This window comes from Idiotropiscis lumnitzeri, chromosome 5 (genome assembly GCF_059441095.1).
Source record: "Idiotropiscis lumnitzeri isolate Australia: NSW breed Sydney's pygmy pipehorse chromosome 5, RoL_Ilum_1.0, whole genome shotgun sequence".
NCBI lineage: Eukaryota > Metazoa > Chordata > Actinopteri > Syngnathiformes > Syngnathidae > Idiotropiscis > Idiotropiscis lumnitzeri.
In genome coordinates, this window is record NC_142395.1 from 2,926,504 (window position 1) to 2,946,503 (window position 20,000).

General features: G+C 42.2%; 1 protein-coding gene across 4 annotated transcripts in view; it reads right to left on the minus strand.

Annotated features, from left to right (window-relative positions):
* mtch2 (mitochondrial carrier homolog 2) overlaps positions 1-20,000 on the minus strand; it is a 95,664-nt gene that overhangs the window by 13,857 nt on the left and 61,807 nt on the right. For 3 of the 4 annotated variants that reach the window (XM_088296669.1, XM_088296667.1, XM_088296668.1), the window contains exons 5-8: positions 2,398-2,454; positions 1,103-1,160; positions 246-297; positions 108-167 (exon numbers count right to left, since the gene is read on the minus strand). In XM_088296669.1, the coding sequence (XP_088152795.1) occupies positions 108-167; positions 246-297; positions 1,103-1,160; positions 2,398-2,454 (227 nt within the window). Of the gene's footprint in view, positions 1-63; positions 168-245; positions 298-1,102; positions 1,161-2,397; positions 2,455-20,000 lie in introns of all 4 variants that reach the window. The other variant, XR_015843227.1, reaches the window with a different exon arrangement.

Below are 20,000 nucleotides of genomic sequence, written 5' to 3' on the forward strand. Positions count from 1 at the left end.
AATATACACAAGCTATTTATTCCGATCTTATAGTCTAATACTGTTCTCAACATGAGAGCTTACAGGATATGTGCCTCTACTTGAATGAATGAAAAGAATAACCATACGCGAAGAATCCCAGTATGCCTTCTTCTCTGTAGATGGTGATAATGGAATCAAAGACACCGCTGAAAACAGATTAATATTAATTGGGAAGTAATCACGCTTTCAGTTTCAAGATAGTTTCGAAAACAAAGAAATGTTACCTGTATTTTGTTTCTCTTCCAATGAACTGCACCATACATCGCAATGTAATCACTGCAAAACAAGTCAGAGGAAATTAATCTGACGAACAGGATTGAGTCAACTTTCTTCAATCCGATTAATATGTCCAAACAAATTATATCTGGATTAATGCCACAAATTTAGTTCAAGGGGAACGCAAGCCACTTTTTTTCTTTGCAATAATATGTTCCTTGAGATTGTCAGTTGCTTTGGTTGCTGGCCAGGTGTCTTTCAGTATTCAAGCTCTCTGGTTGCTCAGTCACACGTTGCCACAATGTCAAGTATTTTCCCAAGCCTATTCATCGGGCACTGTACCACTGCTGCGTCAATACTTCTTTATACTTCTGTATAAAAAGACTTTCCATGTCTTGTTTGCTTCTGGGTCCAAATTCTGCTCCTCACATCACACTGTCTGTGTAAACACTGCAGTCTGATTACTTAATATTGCATTCAAAGAATAAGAATGAAACACATTTAGCCATTCATTTTCAGCAATATCAGGGCGCTGCCATTTTATACTGTTGCGCCCTCTGCTATCAACTGAAATTAATGTCCAAGTGCTCAGAGACTGAATGTCACATGACTGAAACCAGAAAACAGGCAAGCCCAAGGGCGCTTTGCCATCAATGTCAGTCGACAGCAGAGAGTAGTACAGAACAAAATAGCAATACCTTGTGTGATTCAAATAATGCAATACTAACCTGAATACTGTTTTTAGACTTGTGGGACACATTGAATATATTAATGCCAATAAATAAATAAATACATAAATAAATGTTTGTCTTGAGTTCCCTTTTAACATGAATAAAGCTCAGAATTGGCAGCAATATTTCCATACCATGAAAGGGATGTGTGACTATGGTGGCAAAGGAACGAGCAACCATCTCTTTGTTTGTCTGTGAAGAAATTTACAAAACACACATTTGAAACCTGAAATACATTAAGGAATATCACTTAAGCAAGCACCAGAAATTTAATGTATTTATTGTAAATATGATTTGCAGCGGTTGCTAGGTATGGGTGTGAACGCGGATGGTTGTTCGTCTATGTGTGCCCTGCGAATGGCTGGCAACCAGTTCAGGGTGTACCCCACCTACGCCCCTCGCTGCACCAAATTGGATGTCACAGAACAAATTCTGCACAGACTGATCACCGACAATATCTGAGGTGGACCACCTCATCAGAGGGGTTGCAATGGAGAATTCCACATTGGCCAGCTAGTCCAGATTTTGAGGAGATCCCACTTCCACGAAGCGCTTCATCTTATTAAATGCACACTTACACTATTCTAAATAACATTGTATCGCGTCATACTGTGTTAAATGTTGCCCACTCGGCATCCCGTGCAGCCTGGTCATTGTTGGAAGGGGGATACAAGGTTTAAATTTTTTCAAGGTTATAAAAAAAACGTTTTTTATTTTCCTTGCCCTCCAGTTGGGTTAAGCTCAGGGGATGTCGTTGACACATTTGATTACATGGGCATGTCAATCACGTCTGAGACACCTTTGTCATTAAGGGTTATTTAAATAAATTTGACTTGGCATGATCAAAACGTTTGATTAATACCACCAGCGAATTGAAATGGAACTGTATTGGTTCAAGTCATTCATTATAGTATACGGTTTATACGATCGCTGTTTTCAAAATAGAGTCACCAGTCTTGCAACTAATAAGGACAGCAGAGAAAATCATCGGGACTTCTCTCCCCTCCATTCAGGACATTGGCCAGAAGCGCTGCCTATCCCGAGCCAAAAACATCATTAGGGACCCCTCTCACCCCCATCATGGACTGTTCACTCTGCTAGCCTCTGGGAAGAGGTACTGCAGTGTGCGGTGCAGGACCACCAGGTTCTGCAACAGCTTTGTCCCCCTAGCCATTAGACTGTTAAACGGTCAATCACACATATAGTAAGCCTACCCAGCTGTTACCCCCCCACTTGCGTGTTTCACTCTACAAACTTTCTATTTTTTTGCACTGTTGTACATAATCCCTTTTCTATATTCCTACTAAATACGACATAGTTATATCTGTATATTTATGGAACCTGTGCGGGTCAGATGTGTCGACATTTCGTTCTGTATACATGTGTACAAGAATGACAATAAAGTATATCTGATCTGATCTATTGGTACCTCATTAACAACATGCTGTAAGGAGCCATCAACAGCCTTCTGCTGGCCTCCCAGAATCTGCAAAAGGGAAAAATTCAACTGAACTTTAGGTCCGACAGAAAATAGAAGAAAAATTTAACATTTAAGAAGCTTGAAATATTCAAACAGACTCGCCAATACACAACATGGACAGTGCTTCTGCCTCTGGATTGTGACAACAGAATACGCAACATCAGAAAGATTGCTTATTCTTGTCGCTCTCACTTCTCTTATAGATTTGTGTGTAAACGAAAATGTTTCATATTTATACTCATGAAAAAGACTAAGTAGAGGAAACGAGAGAACAAAATTACTTCCTAACTGGTAACGTCATTCAAAAATAAGAGAAACAAAACAATTAAAATATTAAAACATTGAATGTATATTAAACCAAATTGTACTGTGTGCTACAACAAAGGAAAATATCTGAGTTTTACAGGCCAATATTACTAGGTACACACATTATAACAGTCTCACTTGACTCTTATTTAAATGGTTATCATTGCACACATACAATTGCTACTGAAACAATATTTATCGGTCCAGTTAAAAAAAATAACTTACAGACAATGTGACACTATGTTGTTGCTCAGTGAGAACTAATCGAGGAACCCTGGTTTAGGGTATGGCTCCAGACATTTTTGTAAATCTCGGGGTGTTAATCTATGCCTCCCAATATTCATCAACCGGGTTGAAAAAAGGAACGGGGGCGACGTTGTTAAGTATTTTTTCGAGGGTTCTACAAACCTACCTTCTTATTCATTTGATTGTTATTTTAACATGCTTTTTTAAAATTATTTATTTAATAAAATCGCACAAAAACCCGTTAATTGTTTTGGCAAGCCTGATGTGTGTAGAAAGGTTAAAATGTTTTCAAGCATGTTTAGATCCTAAAAATCCATTGTATTTTGAAAACAGGACTTTGCCATGGCAACAGCGTGCGTTGAAATAAAAAGCTTGGCTCAATCTGTAAAATCACCCTAAGATGAAACACCCGAAGTTTGAACACAATTTTTAACGTTTTTTGATGTTCTAGTTTTCCAAAGTGGTGAAAATAGTTTTTGGGTGGAAGGTGCTTAGAGTGTAGTTACACGAGTAAGCATAAATGGTTGTCTGTCTGTAAGCCACTTATGTTTGGCTGAGGACTAGTCCAGGGTGTACCTTGCCTCTTGCCAAAAGTATGCCCAAAGTAAGGTGTGGTAGGCAAGTTAGCACCCGAGAAGCGACCGCTGCAAGAAGAGGACGTTACTGTTTTCGTAGAAAAAAGTGCTTTCACCGAAAGAATATTATTTTTGGGAACCTAAACATGCACAAAAATTCATGCTCATCGGGCCTAGTGAAAAATGTTATATTTCAAAATTGTCACAAATGATGAAAACAAAATGGACAGTCAAACCATGTGAGGTGAAAAGGATAGAGCATGTTAGGAAGGTGAAAGATCGTGAGGCACCATTAGCTTAGTACTCTGTGCGTTGGAAGAAAAAGTTGACTTGACGTTGTCCACAAATTAATTGTTCTATGGTGATACATGTGGGACACCATAAGAAAAATCTACATTTTTTCCGTTTTGAATACAGCTGGAAATGGTAGGTAGTGTCAACAAAGCTGTCATTTCGGAGAAGAAAATTATCAACAATACTCAATGACAAACAGACATACTTATATTTATATACAAATGTCACACAGCCACAATGAGTGTCTTGAACAAAGACCATCGCCTGCATCCGCAAACAAGAGAAATGGAACCACCTCTTGCATTTTTCACATTTGATCTTTCCAAGCCACCAGAGTAAATACACATTAATATATATCCAGTGTTTCTCATCCACTCAAGTCCAGCTCACAGGTTAAATTCACCCAAAGAATGTGTACCGTATGTTCACGACCATTAGGCGCACCATAGTAAAAGGCGCAGTCTCAGTTACCGGTGCTATTTCTGTATTTAACACATATTAACACAACGATGCAACGTATTATTGGACACACGCATGGTAAAACATGTTATCTTAAAACATACAGTAGCATTCACGCACGCTAAAACATGCTAGTATGTTTTTTAAAAGGCAAAGGGTGCAAAACTGAGTTTGGTTGTACTTTATTGAAAAACTGAAGTATTAAATACGCCAGGTTCCCCCTTGTTATTTTCAGAATCTCTCGTTGCAGTGTGGAAATCATCATAAATTATGCTGCCTTTTGTGAAAACACAACCTATTCACAAAGTGTGGTGAAACTTGCCCAGTTGCCTCAAAGTCTTAGTCAAGGTGTGTTTGCCATCTCATCCCTTCATAGTTTGTAAACAAAGTGACGTCATTTATGGGGTGTGGCTTAGCTGGAGGCAAAAACAACAAGAGGGGTCTGATTGCAGACTACAGGCCATGCAATGTCCAGCCCCTATACGTTATGTGTAGTTCAGCATATTAGTAGTCAGCCATAGCTTCGTTTTCCATTAAACGTAATGTGTCACCAGCAGATCGTAAGTGGTTGTAAAATGGGCTGAAGATCACATTAATCTCAAGTAACTTTATGTAATCAGTTTGTATATTTCTAATCATGTTTTTATACATTTCTTGTATCATTAATGATTGCACACACACACTTACATTTTTGCTTTAGCACACGCACACACGCACACTTACATTTTTTTTCCAAGATGGCGGCGTGCATAGACGCAGCGGCTAACGGCTCTCCCTCCCAGTGCTCCTTATTGCTTTTTATTTATTTGCTTGGTCTTATTGGCACCAACTGAGGCACAGCATCGATATACCCGCCACGACATCGTGGACATTGGATATCGATGCGAAATAACCATCACAGAGGAATTTTGCTATGATCGCAAAATTCCTGACGAACTGGCGAGGCCGCCCGGCTCACCGTGGCTTGTCATCGGGACCGGGAGGCGGCGCAGGCGACGGAGAGAGGAAGCAGAAGCGGGGCTGCAGGTCCGGTGTCTTGCTACGGCTGCCCCACAGGCAACCACTGCCGAGTCTCTACCTCACCAACGGCAGATCCGAGGTCCATAAAAATCGACGATCTGGGATTACAAATCCTGGGAAACCGCTATGTGCGAGACAGCAGTGTGATCGTCATCACGGAATCCTGGCTGCACGCCAACGTCCCCGACGCTAGCATCCAGCTGGCTGGGCGCTCGCTACATCGCGCAGATCGGACGAGGGACACCAGGAAAAGCAGGGGCGGGGGGCTCTGTGTTTACGTGCATGAGAACTGGTGCGGCGATAGCACGATCGTTGAGAAGCACTCTTCCCCCGACATCGAGTACATGTCCGTTAAATGCCGGCCTTATTTTCTCCAGAGGGAGCTAACGGTAGTGATCGTCACAGCTGTTTACATCCCTCCCGACGCTAACAGTAGCACGGCGCTCTCGCTACTCACGTGCGTCATCAATAAACATCAGCGGGCCCACCCTGATGGCGTTCACATAGTAGCGGGGGACTTTAATAAGGCCAATTTAAAGACTGTACTCCCAGAGTTCCACCAGCATGTCAAGTGCCCATCGAGGGGAGACAACACTCTCGACCATGTGTACTCGAACATCAAGCACGCATACAGGACCATCCCACTCGCCCCCCTCGGCCAGTCAGACCACCTGTCCTTGCAGCTCGCACCTGCGTACACCCCTCTCAGGCGCAGATTCAGGCCCACCACAAAGACTGTGAAAACCTGGCGTGATGACGCCATGAGTGAATTGCAGGACTGCTTTCAAGACACCAACTGGGACCTCTTTGATCATCAAGACCTTAACGTTTACACGCATTGTGTACTGGACTACATCAAGTTCTGCATGGAAACTGTGTCCCTAAACGGGACCATACGGACCTTAACAAATGCGAAGCCCTGGACGTCCAGCCAGGTCCGCTCTCTCCTCAAGGCCCGTGACGCTCCCTTCAGGTCAGGCAACAAAGCCCAGTACAAGGTGGCTCGTGCTGACCTGAGCAAAGGCATCAAGCTAGCCAAGGCAAACTACAAGAGGAGGCTGGAGTCCCACCTTGCCAGCAACAGACCACGGGAGGTGTGGCAGGGTCTACAGAGCATCACCAACTTCCGAGGCAGCAGCACGACCTCTGTAGACCCGAGTGCATCGCTGGCAGAGGAGCTTAACTGCTTCTTCGCTCGCTTCGACTCGCCCCAACCGTCACACCCCCGCACTTCATGCCTCAACTCCCCCCCACTCACCGTAGAGGAACACGATGTGAGGCGCGCGCTCCTGGCTATTAACCCCAGGAAAGCTACTGGACCCGACGGAATACTAGGCAAGGTCCTCAGAGCATGTGCCCACCAACTGTCACATGTTTTCTGCAGGGTCTTCAACCACTCCCTGGCTCAAGCAGTCATCCCCTCCTGCTTGAAAACTTCCACCATTATTCCTGTCCCCAAAAATTCACCCGCAGTCCCCCTGAATGACTACCGTCCTGTTGCTCTCACGCCAGTCATCATGAAGTGCTTCGAGAGGCTGGTTCTCCAGCACATCAGGGACTGCTTTCCTCCCACTCTGGACCCCTACCAGTTTGCATACCGGGCTAACAGATCCACTGAGGACGCCATCGACACTGCTCTGCATGTTGTGCTGAGCTACCTGGAACAACAGCAGAGCTATGCAAGGATGCTCTTTGTGGACTCCAGCTCGGCATTCAACACAATCATCTCGGACATCCTCGTCGCCAAACTGGACATTCTCGGCCTCCCTGCCCTCACACGCATCTGGATTAAGGACTTTCTGACCAACAGACCCCAGAATGTGTTGCTCGGCCCCTACACGTCCTCCACCCGTACGCTGAGCACCGGTTCCCCTCAAGGATGCGTGCTGAGCCCTCTCCTATACGCCCTCTACACCTACGACTGCAGCCCGGCCCACGGTAACAACACCATCGTCAAGTTTGCTGACGACACGACCGTGGTCGGTCTGATCTCGGAAGGTGACGAGACAGCCTACAGAGAGGAGGTCCAGAGACTGACGGCTTGGTGCGAGGACAACAGACTGCAATTCAACATTGCAAAAACAAAGGAGATCGTCAGCGACTTCAGGAGGAACAAGACGGTGCCGCCCCCCCTCTGCATCGAAGGCATGTGTGTGGAGAGGGTCCACACGTTCAAGTTCCTGGGAGTACAGATTTCCGATGATTGGATTTCTTGGACACATAACACCACAGCAGTGGTAAAGAAGGTCCACCAGCGTCTGCACTTCCTGAGAGTCCTCATGAAATTCAACCTGGACAGGAGGCTACTGCTGGCCTTCTACCACTCGTCCACAGAGAGCCTGCTGACGTACTGTGTCTCCACCTGGTACAGCGGCTGCACTGAGGCGGACAGAGTGAGGCTGCAGAGGATGGTCAAAACAGCGCAAAGGATTATTGGCTGCCCTCTCCCCTCACTGTCGGACATCGACCCGGTGCCTCAGCAGGGCTCTCAATATCGTCAAAGACAATACTCACCCAAACTCACTCCTGTTCGACCTGATGCCCTCTGGCAGGCGCTAGAGGTGCATCAAATCAAGGACCAATAGACTGAGAAAATGTTTCTTTCCAAGAGCCATTTCCATTCTAAACTCTCACACACACACACACACACACGACCACCCTTACTTTGCAGAACAGCAACGTGATGTGTTTTTATATATCCTATTCAGTATTATTTTCCATTGCACTAACTTTTCTCTTATTTATCTAATTTATGTATTTATCTGAATTATTGTTGTATTGTACTGGAGAGGGGAGCTCTCTAATCTCGTTGCAGACTTGAGTACAATGACAATAAAGGGACTTCTGATTCTGATTCAATTTCCTTGCTTTCATTGTGAGTTATGGTTTCCTGTCTCCTGGAGATCCGTTTAGCCTAAAACAGACCTTCATTGTCAGTTAATCTCCTGTATCCTGGTGATTAGTTGTTAGTTATGGCTTCCTGTTTCCTGGAGACAGACCCCCATTGTCAGTTAAGTTTTGAGTCAAGCTCTAATAAAAACCAGGCGGCAGGGAGGGGGGCAGAGAGAGGGTGCGCGGAGCTGAACGGAGCAAGACGCCGGTCTGCTCTTGGCCTCTCTCCCGATCGGCCGGTAAAAATGAACAACCATGCTTGCTTTCTCCTGGCGATCAGCCACCTTTTTAATTTCAGTAAGCAGAAAACTTAGCTCTCCCAAACGGCGTCAGGGCATTTCAACCTGACAGTGGTATCCTGTAAATGTACCGTATTTTCGCAACCATAAGGCGCTCTTGAAAGTCTCAAATTTTCCCCAAAACAAACGAAGCGCTTTGTAATGCGACGCGCCTATTGTATAGACTGAGCAACTCTGTCAAGCATTGGTTCTGATCCCTTGGGGCATTTCAGAGTGCATGTTCGTACAACCTGCTGGCCAATGTCTGAAACATCTATGCTTCGTATTGACTGTGACAAATACATGATGTGAATATGTTTTTTGGTGTGGTGCCGTAGAAAGCTGGACAAAAGTGCAGCTGGCCACGATGTCGTAGTCTGTCTTATCGTTCATGTTATTGCAAGCAAGAAACATCACAAGTTTAGACAACAGACTGCAAAAAAAAATAAATAATAATAATAATATTAAAAAAACAAAGCACACCACTCACATCTCTCTAAACAGCCATGTGATTGGCTGAGGCTGACTGGCTCCCAGAAGCCATTGCCGTAATCTTTTTCTGTTCTTTTTATTTCTTTTGGGATATGAATGGCATGAGAGATGCATGTTTGTGTTGTTTTTTTTTCTTTGTTTCATTGTATGCTTGTATGCTGCTCAGAGATATTTTTTGTTTTGATTTTAAACCGTGACTCTAAGGACTGTGGTGACCAGTGACATCCCTCCCCTGACATTGTGGATTAGATGTGTTGCCATGACATCTCTCATTGGTTTGAGGTGCTGCTACTGACAGCGATCCCTTATTCGTATGAGTGCTGGCATGCGCGAGCTAGCATGTGCGGGCTAGCATGCGCGGGCTAGCATGCGCGCACCCAGTTTAAGTATTAAATACAGAAATAGCACTCTCAACTAATGCTGTGCGCCTTTGATACAGCGTGTCTTTTGGCCGTAAAAATACGGTATCATATTTCATTTAATGAATGCAAAGATATCAGACAGTTTTAAAACTGCTACAAATAACTCTGGGTCAATAAGCAAGACTATTCATATGTTTAACCCCATGTGGAGCCCTAAGACAACGTGCGAGATATATACGAGTTCCATCTCAAAAACATTGTGTTGGTTCCCTCGTAATAACTTTGCATTATATGGGTCTGTTGTCACTAAATGTCTCAAACCGTCACCAACAAAAGTGTTTACACATTGTACATTTTATTTATTTATTTTTACATAGTTCTCCAAGTAAATGCTGCAGCAATAGGTAGTCACAGATTTTACCAACAGGATGTACCAACACGAACTGTGAAATGCCCAAAGGTGGTCAGGGGTGTTGCTCCGGAGAGTAACAAGTGTGCAGATCTAAGATCTCGGTCTGTACACAAGGCGCCCCGCTCCGCACAAAAGGCCGCGCTGTCTATTTTGAGTATGATTTGGGACTTTAATGTGCGCCTTATGGTAGTGAAAACACAGTATGCGCATTTTGGTGTTTGTATTTGTTATATTAACAAAGTTTTACAATTAAATTTTTAATGACATGACCATAGTAAAAAAAAATAAGTCATCGAACACGATACAAAAGGAATAACTGGTCTGGACTAGAGTGGGCGGGATATTCTCCTTTTACAATCTGAACAGTTTTGGACATAAGCGAGGCAGAAGAATGTTGTCAGGGGTTATCCAAATATGGTTAGAGGGTGGGACCTCACAGACATGCCTGGACTTGTACTAAAGTGTTCCTTTTCAGGGTGAAGTCTGCCGGGTATGTGATGTCATCGGATGCCAAAATATGGGTAGAGGGGAGAGGTTAGGACGGAAGCGAAAGGATGTGGCAGTTTCGAAGGTTTTGACAGACACGAAGAGTTTCATGACCAAACTTACCCTGCTTGCTATCGAACAGAAACTAAACCTCAATTGAATCCTGATGCTGTGTCATTCCATCCTCATCAAGCAGCTCCCCTTGAAATCTCAATGACTCGGGTATCTGCCAACTTAGCCCAAGCAATCGCAAGTTCAACAAGCATGAGTCGCTTGCCAGCACCTGAACCAACTGTGTTCAGTGGTGACCCTTTAAGGTTTACAGAGTGGAAGATGTCATTCATAGTTCTTATTGATAGGAAACCCCTCCCACCAAGCGAGAAAATGTTTTATCTAAGAAATTATCTCGCAGGAGAGGCGCTCACAGCTGTAGAAAGTTTCTTTTATCGAGATTCAGAGAATGCATACAACGGAGCCTGGAATAGATATGGGAACCCGTTCATCATACAAAGGGCTTTCCGAGATAAGCTCGCGAGATGGCCAAAGATTGACGCCAACGATTCACAAGCACTACGGGAGTTTGCAGACTTCCTCCAAGGCTGCACAGAGGCAATCCCACATGTTAAAGGACTAGCTATTCTTAATGATTGTGAAGAAAACCACAAGTTGCTCCAAAAAATACCAGAATGGATTGTGCGCAGGTGGAGTTGAATAATTGTTGCAGAACTTGACATCTCTGGAGACTATCCAGATCTAACATGCTTCACGGAGTTCCTGAACACAGTAGAATGGATTGCTTGTAACCCCATTTCTTCTCCGTTGTTGATAAATTTCAAATCCACAGATGAAAAATCACAGAAGAAAGCCAACACTCTAAACACAAATGTACAAGCAAGTACATCTGCTCAAGAGAATCAAGAAGCAAACAGAACTAGACCAAAGCCACCTTGCAGAGTCTGTGAACGTGAAGATCATGGCATTGCAAAATGTCCCATCTTTGCAGCAAAAAGTGGTGAAAAAAAAGGGCAGTCATTTATGAAAATTGACTCTGCTTTGGATGCTTAAGAAAAGGTCACATGACCAAAGATTGTAAGAAACTGCATACATGTAAGATATGCAGTCGTCGTCAGCCTATCTGTTTGCACGAAGACAGAAAACAAGGACCTGTGGAAGCAAGAAGCAATAACTCCACTTCCACAAATGAACGTCGAAACCAGGAATTGCAAAATGTTGTATCTCATACATCAACACGACATGCTTCTGCCACAGCATCTCGAGTATTCTTCGAGTCTTTGTATCTTCAGTACTAGAGCCACACAAAGAAGTTCTCACATATGTAATACTGGACACACAGAGGGACTCAGCGTTTGTTTTAAAGGATGTACTGGACAAACTGAAGGTGGATGCACAACCAATAAATTTTAAATTTAGTACTATGACGGCTATTGACACAATCATAACAAGCAAAAACATCCAAGGTCTTCAAGTTAGAGGAATACATTTGAAGAATCACATTTCACTGCAAAAGGCTTACAGCAAGACTTCATCCCAGTGGATAAGTCTTATGTACCAACACAAGAAACAGCATTACTGTGGCCTCATCTCAGACACTTGGCAGATAAGCGGCGACCACTTCAAGACTGTGATGTAGCGCTCCTGATTGGGCATGACTGTCCATCTGCGCTAGCTCTTCTTGAGGTTGTTATTGGTGACAAAATGCAACCGTATGCACAGAGATCAGAACTAGGACGGAGTATCGTTGGCACATCAAACCACCCCCACCTAGACAGACAAGGAAGTCAGAGTTTTGTGATCCGTCTGACAGTAAGGGAAATCCCAAGTCCATCAACCACAGATGTTCTGAAGTCTCTCGAATCAGACTTCATCGACAGAAATTCTTAAGATAAATATGCTTCGCAGGATGATGTCCATTTCATACAGTTCCTTAGTGACCACATCACATGAAAGACGGACATTATGAATTTCCCCTTCCTTTCAAGGGCAATGGTCCACCTAACCTACCAAACAATAAGAGACTAGCTACAATTCGACTGCAGTGTCTTAAGAAGTTAAAGGCCAATAAACAATATTATGATCAATAAATGGCATCAATGGAAGAAGCTATTAACAAAGGTGAAGCTGAGCCTTCCCCTGCAGCATCTGAGGGAGAGATAGAGTGGTACCTTCCGCATCATGGCGTCTTTCACCCCCGAAAACCGGACAAGTTAAGAGTCGTATTTGATTGTTCAGCCAAATTCCATGGTATTTCTTTCAACGACACACTGTTAACACTGACCTAATTAATCCCTAGATAGGTGTTCTTTGTCGTTTCAGGAAGGAGGCAGTAGCAAAATGTGATATCGAAAGAATGTTTTACCAGTTCTCTGTCACTCCTGAATCCTGAAATTATTTGAAATTTCTCTGGTGGAAAGGTGGAGATTTGGAGAAGGAACCGCAGGAGTACAGGATGACAGGTCATCTCTTCAGAGCCTCCTCGTCTCCAGGATGTGCCAACTTTGGTTTGAAATAGGGCTGGGCGATAAACCGAAAATTTACAGTTACCGAAGTTAAATACAATGACCGACATAATTATGCCCATGTCGGTAAATTTGGTGTTTAAAAAAAAAAAAAAAGAAGTGTTTTCTGCCTGCGGCTATGTTCATGTCCCTTTAAGAACGGGTACAGCGGCTGTAGTCACATGACTCTACCCAGCTGAACAAAAAAAGAAAACAGACGACGAGGTCGTAGCTGGCGATTTAAATCAAGAAGCGGCTGACACGGCTGAAGACAAAATAACGTTAGTTGAAGTTGTTCCTGTTGCGCTCGTCCCGAAAAGAAATTCGACATCTGTCGTTTGGAAATGTTTTGAGTCCCATAAAGACAATGTTTGAGCAAAAGAACACGAACTGCAAAGTGCGTCGTAAGCACCCAAAACAGCGCGTCCAACCGTTTCTTTTTCACCACCCACAAGACAACCATGCTGTGCTGAAAGTTCAAAGGAAGGAGCAAGGTTCGACCAGTGACAACAGCCCATAACGGAGGCGACACCATACGAGAGAACGTCTAAGAGGTGGATGCGATAGCCTAGCACATAGCTAATGATTTAGCTCCTCCAGTTACAGCGGAGCGCACAGGATTTAAACGCCTCATGAAAGTAGCCGACAAGAGGTGCGCAAATATTTGTCACAAACCGTACTTCCCAATATGGACAACATCGGGACGGGAGCATAGACATGTCAAGCATTTTGCATCCACATCCGACTTGTGGTCGAGTCGCAACATGGATCCCTGGTTGAGCCTGACTGTGCATTACATAAACGACAAGTGGCGACTGCGCACCACAGTACTCGAGATGACACATTTTCCCGATGATGCACTTATTTGCATTGACTTTTTTCCCCATTTTATTTAGCATTTTATTTGCCGACCACACAAGCTCCTTTGCACATGGCATTATTCATATTGTTTACAAGAGACCTTCACACAAATCTAGGCCTTTGCACATGGCATTACAGCACCTTGGCGCAATCTATTTGCAGAAAAGATTTTGCAAGAGGTACTCCTTTTCTCCTGTTCTTTGTGACATTGTTCAAGTCATGCAAAGCAACATTTGAAATGTTTATACAAATGATTTTTGCACGTTTATTTTTCATTGAAAGTAATGTGTACCAGTTGGTCAATACAAAACCAGTTAATATGCATTTCCTGCATTTATTTTGATTTTGGTCCACGAGCGGAAATTTATCGCGCATTTATCGTTATCGAGGTAAAATTGCTTAATTTATTGCGATATTGATTTTAGGTCATATCGCCCAGCCCTAGTTTGAAACATCTGGCGCGACAACACAAATCCCTCTTTCCACTAGCTTCGACATTTGTGGAGAAAAACTTTTACGTTGATGACGGTTTGGTCAAGCCAAGAACCTGATCATTGAATCACAGGAATTGTGCAGTAGAGGAGGCCTGCGCCTTCATAAATTCAACTTGAAAAAGGAAGCAGCCCTCACATGCTTAAATCCTTTGGAAAGGGCAGCAACCATCGAACCTCTTGGAGTAGATCCATCTCCTTCAGAGCGTGCACTTGGAATTCAATGGTGCATTAAAATGGACGCTTTCTGCGTCAATATTAGTTTGCAAGATCAGCCTTCAACCCAACGCGGTCGCCTGTCCATCATTGCCTCTCTTAATGATCCGCTTGGTTTCATCGCACCATTCAGTTTAAAGGGAAAGCTTATCTTTCAAGAACTTTGTCACAGAGGCATTGGATGGGACGATCCTCTCCGAGAAGATATTACCTCACGGTGGGAGTGGTTAAATGGTTTTCACGAGTTGAAAGAAATTTCAATTCCACGGCGTTACCATTCTTGTGACCTGCATAACAATGTGAAAGTAGAGTTGCAACATTTTTCGGATGCCAGCTGCGTCGGATACGGTGCATGTTCTTAACTAAGGTACACAAACGACAAGGATGATAACCTCCCAAGGAATTTGGACGAGTGATTGAGACGATTCAACTTAGTGATGGCTTGGTGCGTCGCATTAAATTGCAAGTTGGAGAGCGACAATCTCATAAACAACCAGATCCTTTTTTAGACCTTCAATTATTGAGAGACCAATTAAAAAATTAGTGCGTCTTTTGGGTGACTAATTAAGACAGTTTGTTTGTTGGTTCATCTGTTTAATACCCCATACACATAGTTAACATGACAGGTTTAATAGAAGCAAGAAATCCTGTACAGCTCATTCACTCTTTGTATATTGTTTATCCATTGTACTAGGACAGAGGTATTCAATTAAAAGTCATAGAGGTCCACGACGAAAATTTCTTCCGTTTAAAAGGTCCGAACCAAAGTCCAACTTCCCGAAATGTCTAGCCTATGTTCACATTTTTATATAGTTTCAATATTTAGTCATTTTCAACAGAGCGCACTTATATACTAAATATTTAGCAATGCTCCCATTAAACACCTTTGCCAGTCAAACAAATATAAGGCGTTTATTTCAAATTCAAGAAAATGTGGCTCCAGGAATTTAAGGGTGCCACTTCCAGAAGAAAACTGTAAAATATCTCCTGCAGAAATATATCAAGTGCTAAGCATTGAGTTAACGTCTTTTACCTTTTTTTTTTTTTTTTTTTTTTTTTTTTTTTAAATCAAAGAGTTATCAGCCTAAAAAAAACGGAAAGCCTAATTATCCAAGTAAACCAGGTCAACATGTTCAGTACATAATCAATAAAAATGGCTGTCCTCATAAAAACTAATTAAAAATGAGCTTTGACACCACTTTTTCTTTTGAATATTTGGGATTTGGTAGATTATTTCACTCATCTGGCCTTTGTGTTTTCCTTTAAATAATGTTTGTGCAGCCACATTTAAGCACTCCTTCGCAACTTCCCCATCACTTGAACGTTTTTTAATGTTTCCCCAAAATCCATGATACTTTTACTGAATATTCGTTTGCATGCCGCTGGGATGTAAACGAAAATGTAAAAATCTGTTGTACTGCACTCGATGTTTTTGCATGCGCTCGCCTCAACCGTCAGCGGATTACTGTGCGCAAAAGGGTGGTGCTTTGTTTCGTAGTGGCGCTTCGCAATGTTGCGACGGTTTCAGAGCATATGATGCACACTGGTTTTGAATTGGTTGCAGCCAGAACGAAACTAAATTTCTCCGTCCATTCATTTCAAACAACACGCATCGACCTCGCTAACTTTTTAGCAAGGCATACTGTCAGCAGCACTCTCTTCCGGTCTGCTGCGCAATTGGCAGTGGATCTTAAAGAAAAGATTTGATTGGCTCAAATCAGTGACGCTTTTTCTGTATTTACTAGAATTGCAGCGCCGTTTGCGAATGCGCCCTGAAAACAAATCATCATAGATTGGCCATGGGTCCGGTCCGAATCATCCCACGGTCCCGCCATTTGGTGATGCCTGTACTAGGATTTGGTGGGAGTGTAAATGCCCGATTCGGTGCATTGTTGTTGTTTTGTTTGCGTGTGTGGATGGTAGCTTGTGGACCTGCAGTGCCACCTTGTGGCATTTCCGTGTTCGCTTTGGGGGGTTATTTCTACTTCTTTTTATTTATTTAACTTCCGGGTTATGACTCCACGAGACGTGTCATTATATGTTGCCGGAGGAGCGCTCTCGATGTCTGTCCCAGGCGAAGGCAATATACCTCATTGTGGCAACCGTTTACAAGCGCCCTGGGAAAGCGGAACGAGGTACAACGATGTAACAAACTCACAAATGTTCATTGTTTCTGACTTTTGACGTGTACAGTGAACCCCCGGTTATCGCGGTTAATGGGGACCGAGACCACCCGCGAAAACTGAAAATCCGCGAAGTAGCGTCGCACCTTAAAAAAACAAAAAACAAAAAAAAAACGTGTGTGTATATATATATATATATATATATATATATATACTTCGCACCTATATATAAATATATATAGGTGCGAAGTAGCGGCACACCTTCAAAAATGCTTAAAAAAAAAATAAAATAAAATATATATATATATATATATATATATATATATATATATATATATATATATATGTATATATATATATATATGTATATATATAAATATATATATATATATATATATATATATGTATATATATAAATATATATATATATATAAATATATGTATATATATATATGTATACATATATATATATATATATGTATACATATATATATATATATGTATACATATATATATATATATGTATACATATATATATATATATATATATATGTATACATATATATATATATATATATGTATACATATATATATATATATATATGTATACATATATATATATATATATGTATACATATATATATATATATATGTATACATATATATATATATGTATACATATGTATATATATATATATATATATGTATATATATATGTATACATATATATACATGTATATATATATATGTATACATATGTATATATATATATATATATATGTATATATATATGTATACATATATATACATGTATATATATATATATATATATATGTATACATATATATACATGTATATATATATATATATATATACATGTATATATATATATATATATATATATATATATATATATATATATATATATATATATATATATACGGGTAGAGAGTGAGAGAGAGTGAAATTCATGTTATAACAAAAAAAATATTATTAAAACGTATTATTTTTTTATTCCCCAGCCATTATTTTTGTATTTATTCAATTACTTCTTTTTGTATTTATTTAATTACTTCGACTTTTACCTGCTGGTACGCAGTCCGGTGTGCCCTGTGAAATGAAAGGTGGCATTTTTCATTTATTTATTTATTTATTCATTCATAACTGACAGCCTCGCGCTCCGCTCACGCACGCCGGTGTCGTGCCAAAGTACTTACCCCTTGCCAAAATCTGTATCCCCTGCGCGCACGCATTGACTGAAGGCGGCGCGATGTTACTACGTTTGTTTTCATTGAAAGGCACGAAGAATGTATGAGTTTGTGTTTTTGATTTGCTGTAATGTAAACTAGGGTTTCCATAAAAGTGGCAGTCTTAGTCTGTGTGGTTTTCAGCACACCATTCGCTACAATTCAACACGTAGAGTAAGCGTTTGGCTCGGGGGGAATTACCTGCATTTGCATTAGTTAGACCAAAGAAATTTCGCAATCAATGAAGCTACCATAAAGTAATTTCAGTGATCAAAACACGATGAAAAGGGGAGAGGATGAGTGAAGTGGGCGATCGTGTTTCCAGCGAGATCAAATTAAGTGTCAACATACACATAGGTGGTATCCTGTTAGAGAACACGTAATTGTATTCCAATTGACTGATTTGTTTATTTTTTTATAACCACCGATAGCCGCGTCAAGAGTAGCAAAAGAATAAAGAAATAAATAAAGTCACTCGCGTTCTGCGTCGGACTCGAGGTGCATTCATTGACCACTTACGCAGTAGGAAAGTTACCAGGGGGGGACTGATTCTGGCAGCCTCTGCCACAATAAGTACCCCCCCTCTAATCACAAAAATTGACCCCAACCATCAAGTGACTTATTCTGTGTACCTATTGGGTCATTTTGAGTATGTGTGGCAAATTTGAGAAGGATCCCTCTTTTCTAGGCAAAGTTACCAGGGGGGGCTGCCAGAATCAGTCACCCCTGGTAACTTTCCTACTGCGTAAGTGGTCAGTGAATGCACCTCGAGTCCGACGCAGAACGCGAGTGACTTTATTTTTTTATTCTTTTGCTACTCTTGACGCAGCTATCGGTGGTTATAAAAAATAAACAAATCAGTCAATTGGAATACAATTACGTGTTCTCTAACAGGATACCACCTATCTGTATGATGCCACTTAATTTGATCTCGCTGGAAACACGATATAGCCCACATCACTAATCCTCTCCCCTTTTCATCGTGTTTTAATCACTGAAATTCCCGGATGGTAGCTTCATTGATTGCGAAATTTCTTTGGTCTAACGAATGCAAATGCAGGGAATCCCCCCCCCCCGATTTCGGCGCAGTCAAACGCTTACTTGACGTGTTGAATTGTAGCGAATGGTGAAAACCGCACCGACTAAGAATACCACTTTTATGGAAACCGTAGTTTAAATGAAAGCAAATCAAAAACACAAAATCATACATTCTTCGTGCCTTTCAATGAAAACAAACGTAGTAACATCGCGCCGCCTTCAGTCAATGCGTGCGCGCTCCCGCGACAGGGGATGCAGATTTTGGCAGGGGGTAAGTACTTTGGCACGACACCGGTCCCGAACGAAACGGGCGGAGGTTGTTCCTCTACGGCTTGACTGCCACACACGCACGCCGGCCGGTCTCCTCCGGAACTCTCGCAAGGCCCCGAGCGAGGCGAAATGTCGCTCTTCTCTGTCCACTCTCTTCTTCGCCCACACTCTTCTTCGGCGCACGCCGGCCATCTAACCGCTCCAGCGCCCCCTCGTGCCGCTCGGCGAAACTACAATGCCCCCGAATATTTTTTAGACCCGCGAAGCACTGAACCCGCGAAAGGTGAACCGCGAAGTAGCGGGGTTTCACTGTATTTGTTTTCTGTTGTCAAAATCCCGTTCGTCATATACTTTATTTGTATGCTATGTGTTTAATTTGGTGCGTTTACATTGAGTTGATATGTGAAATATTTAGCAAACTACTGTTACAGTTTGTGTTTTTCTGTTCTATGGTTTTCTCGGTGCAGTATGCTGGACTTGCTGTTCAGTGATATAAGATTCTCGACACCCGTTTGAAACTCTGCATCATTATTTGAAGTCCAAGAGGCCGCTACAGACATCACCACGGACATGCACAGACTTTTATCAAAGGGAACAAGTTTCGACTTGTTCCACTTTAGGGTAATGTTACCCGGCTGTATGATGTGTTATCCGGATGTAGGATGTCACTGGATGCCCAAATATGATAGATGGGAGTGGTTAGGATGGAAGCGGAAGGGTGACATCATCCGGAAATGACGACACCATTAAGTGGTCACCCAGAAGTGACGTTACCCGTAATTGGGGTTGCGTAGGGTGGGACTGGAAGTGATGATACCCGGCAGTGACAATACCGGAAGAAGTTGGGGTTTCTGTGGGGGCGGAATTGAGATTACCCGGAAGCAGGTGGGTTTGAATAGAGGAGGAAGTGACATCATATGGGGCAGGGCTTAATAAGGCGGGACTTCCGGTCATGAGACACCTGCCAA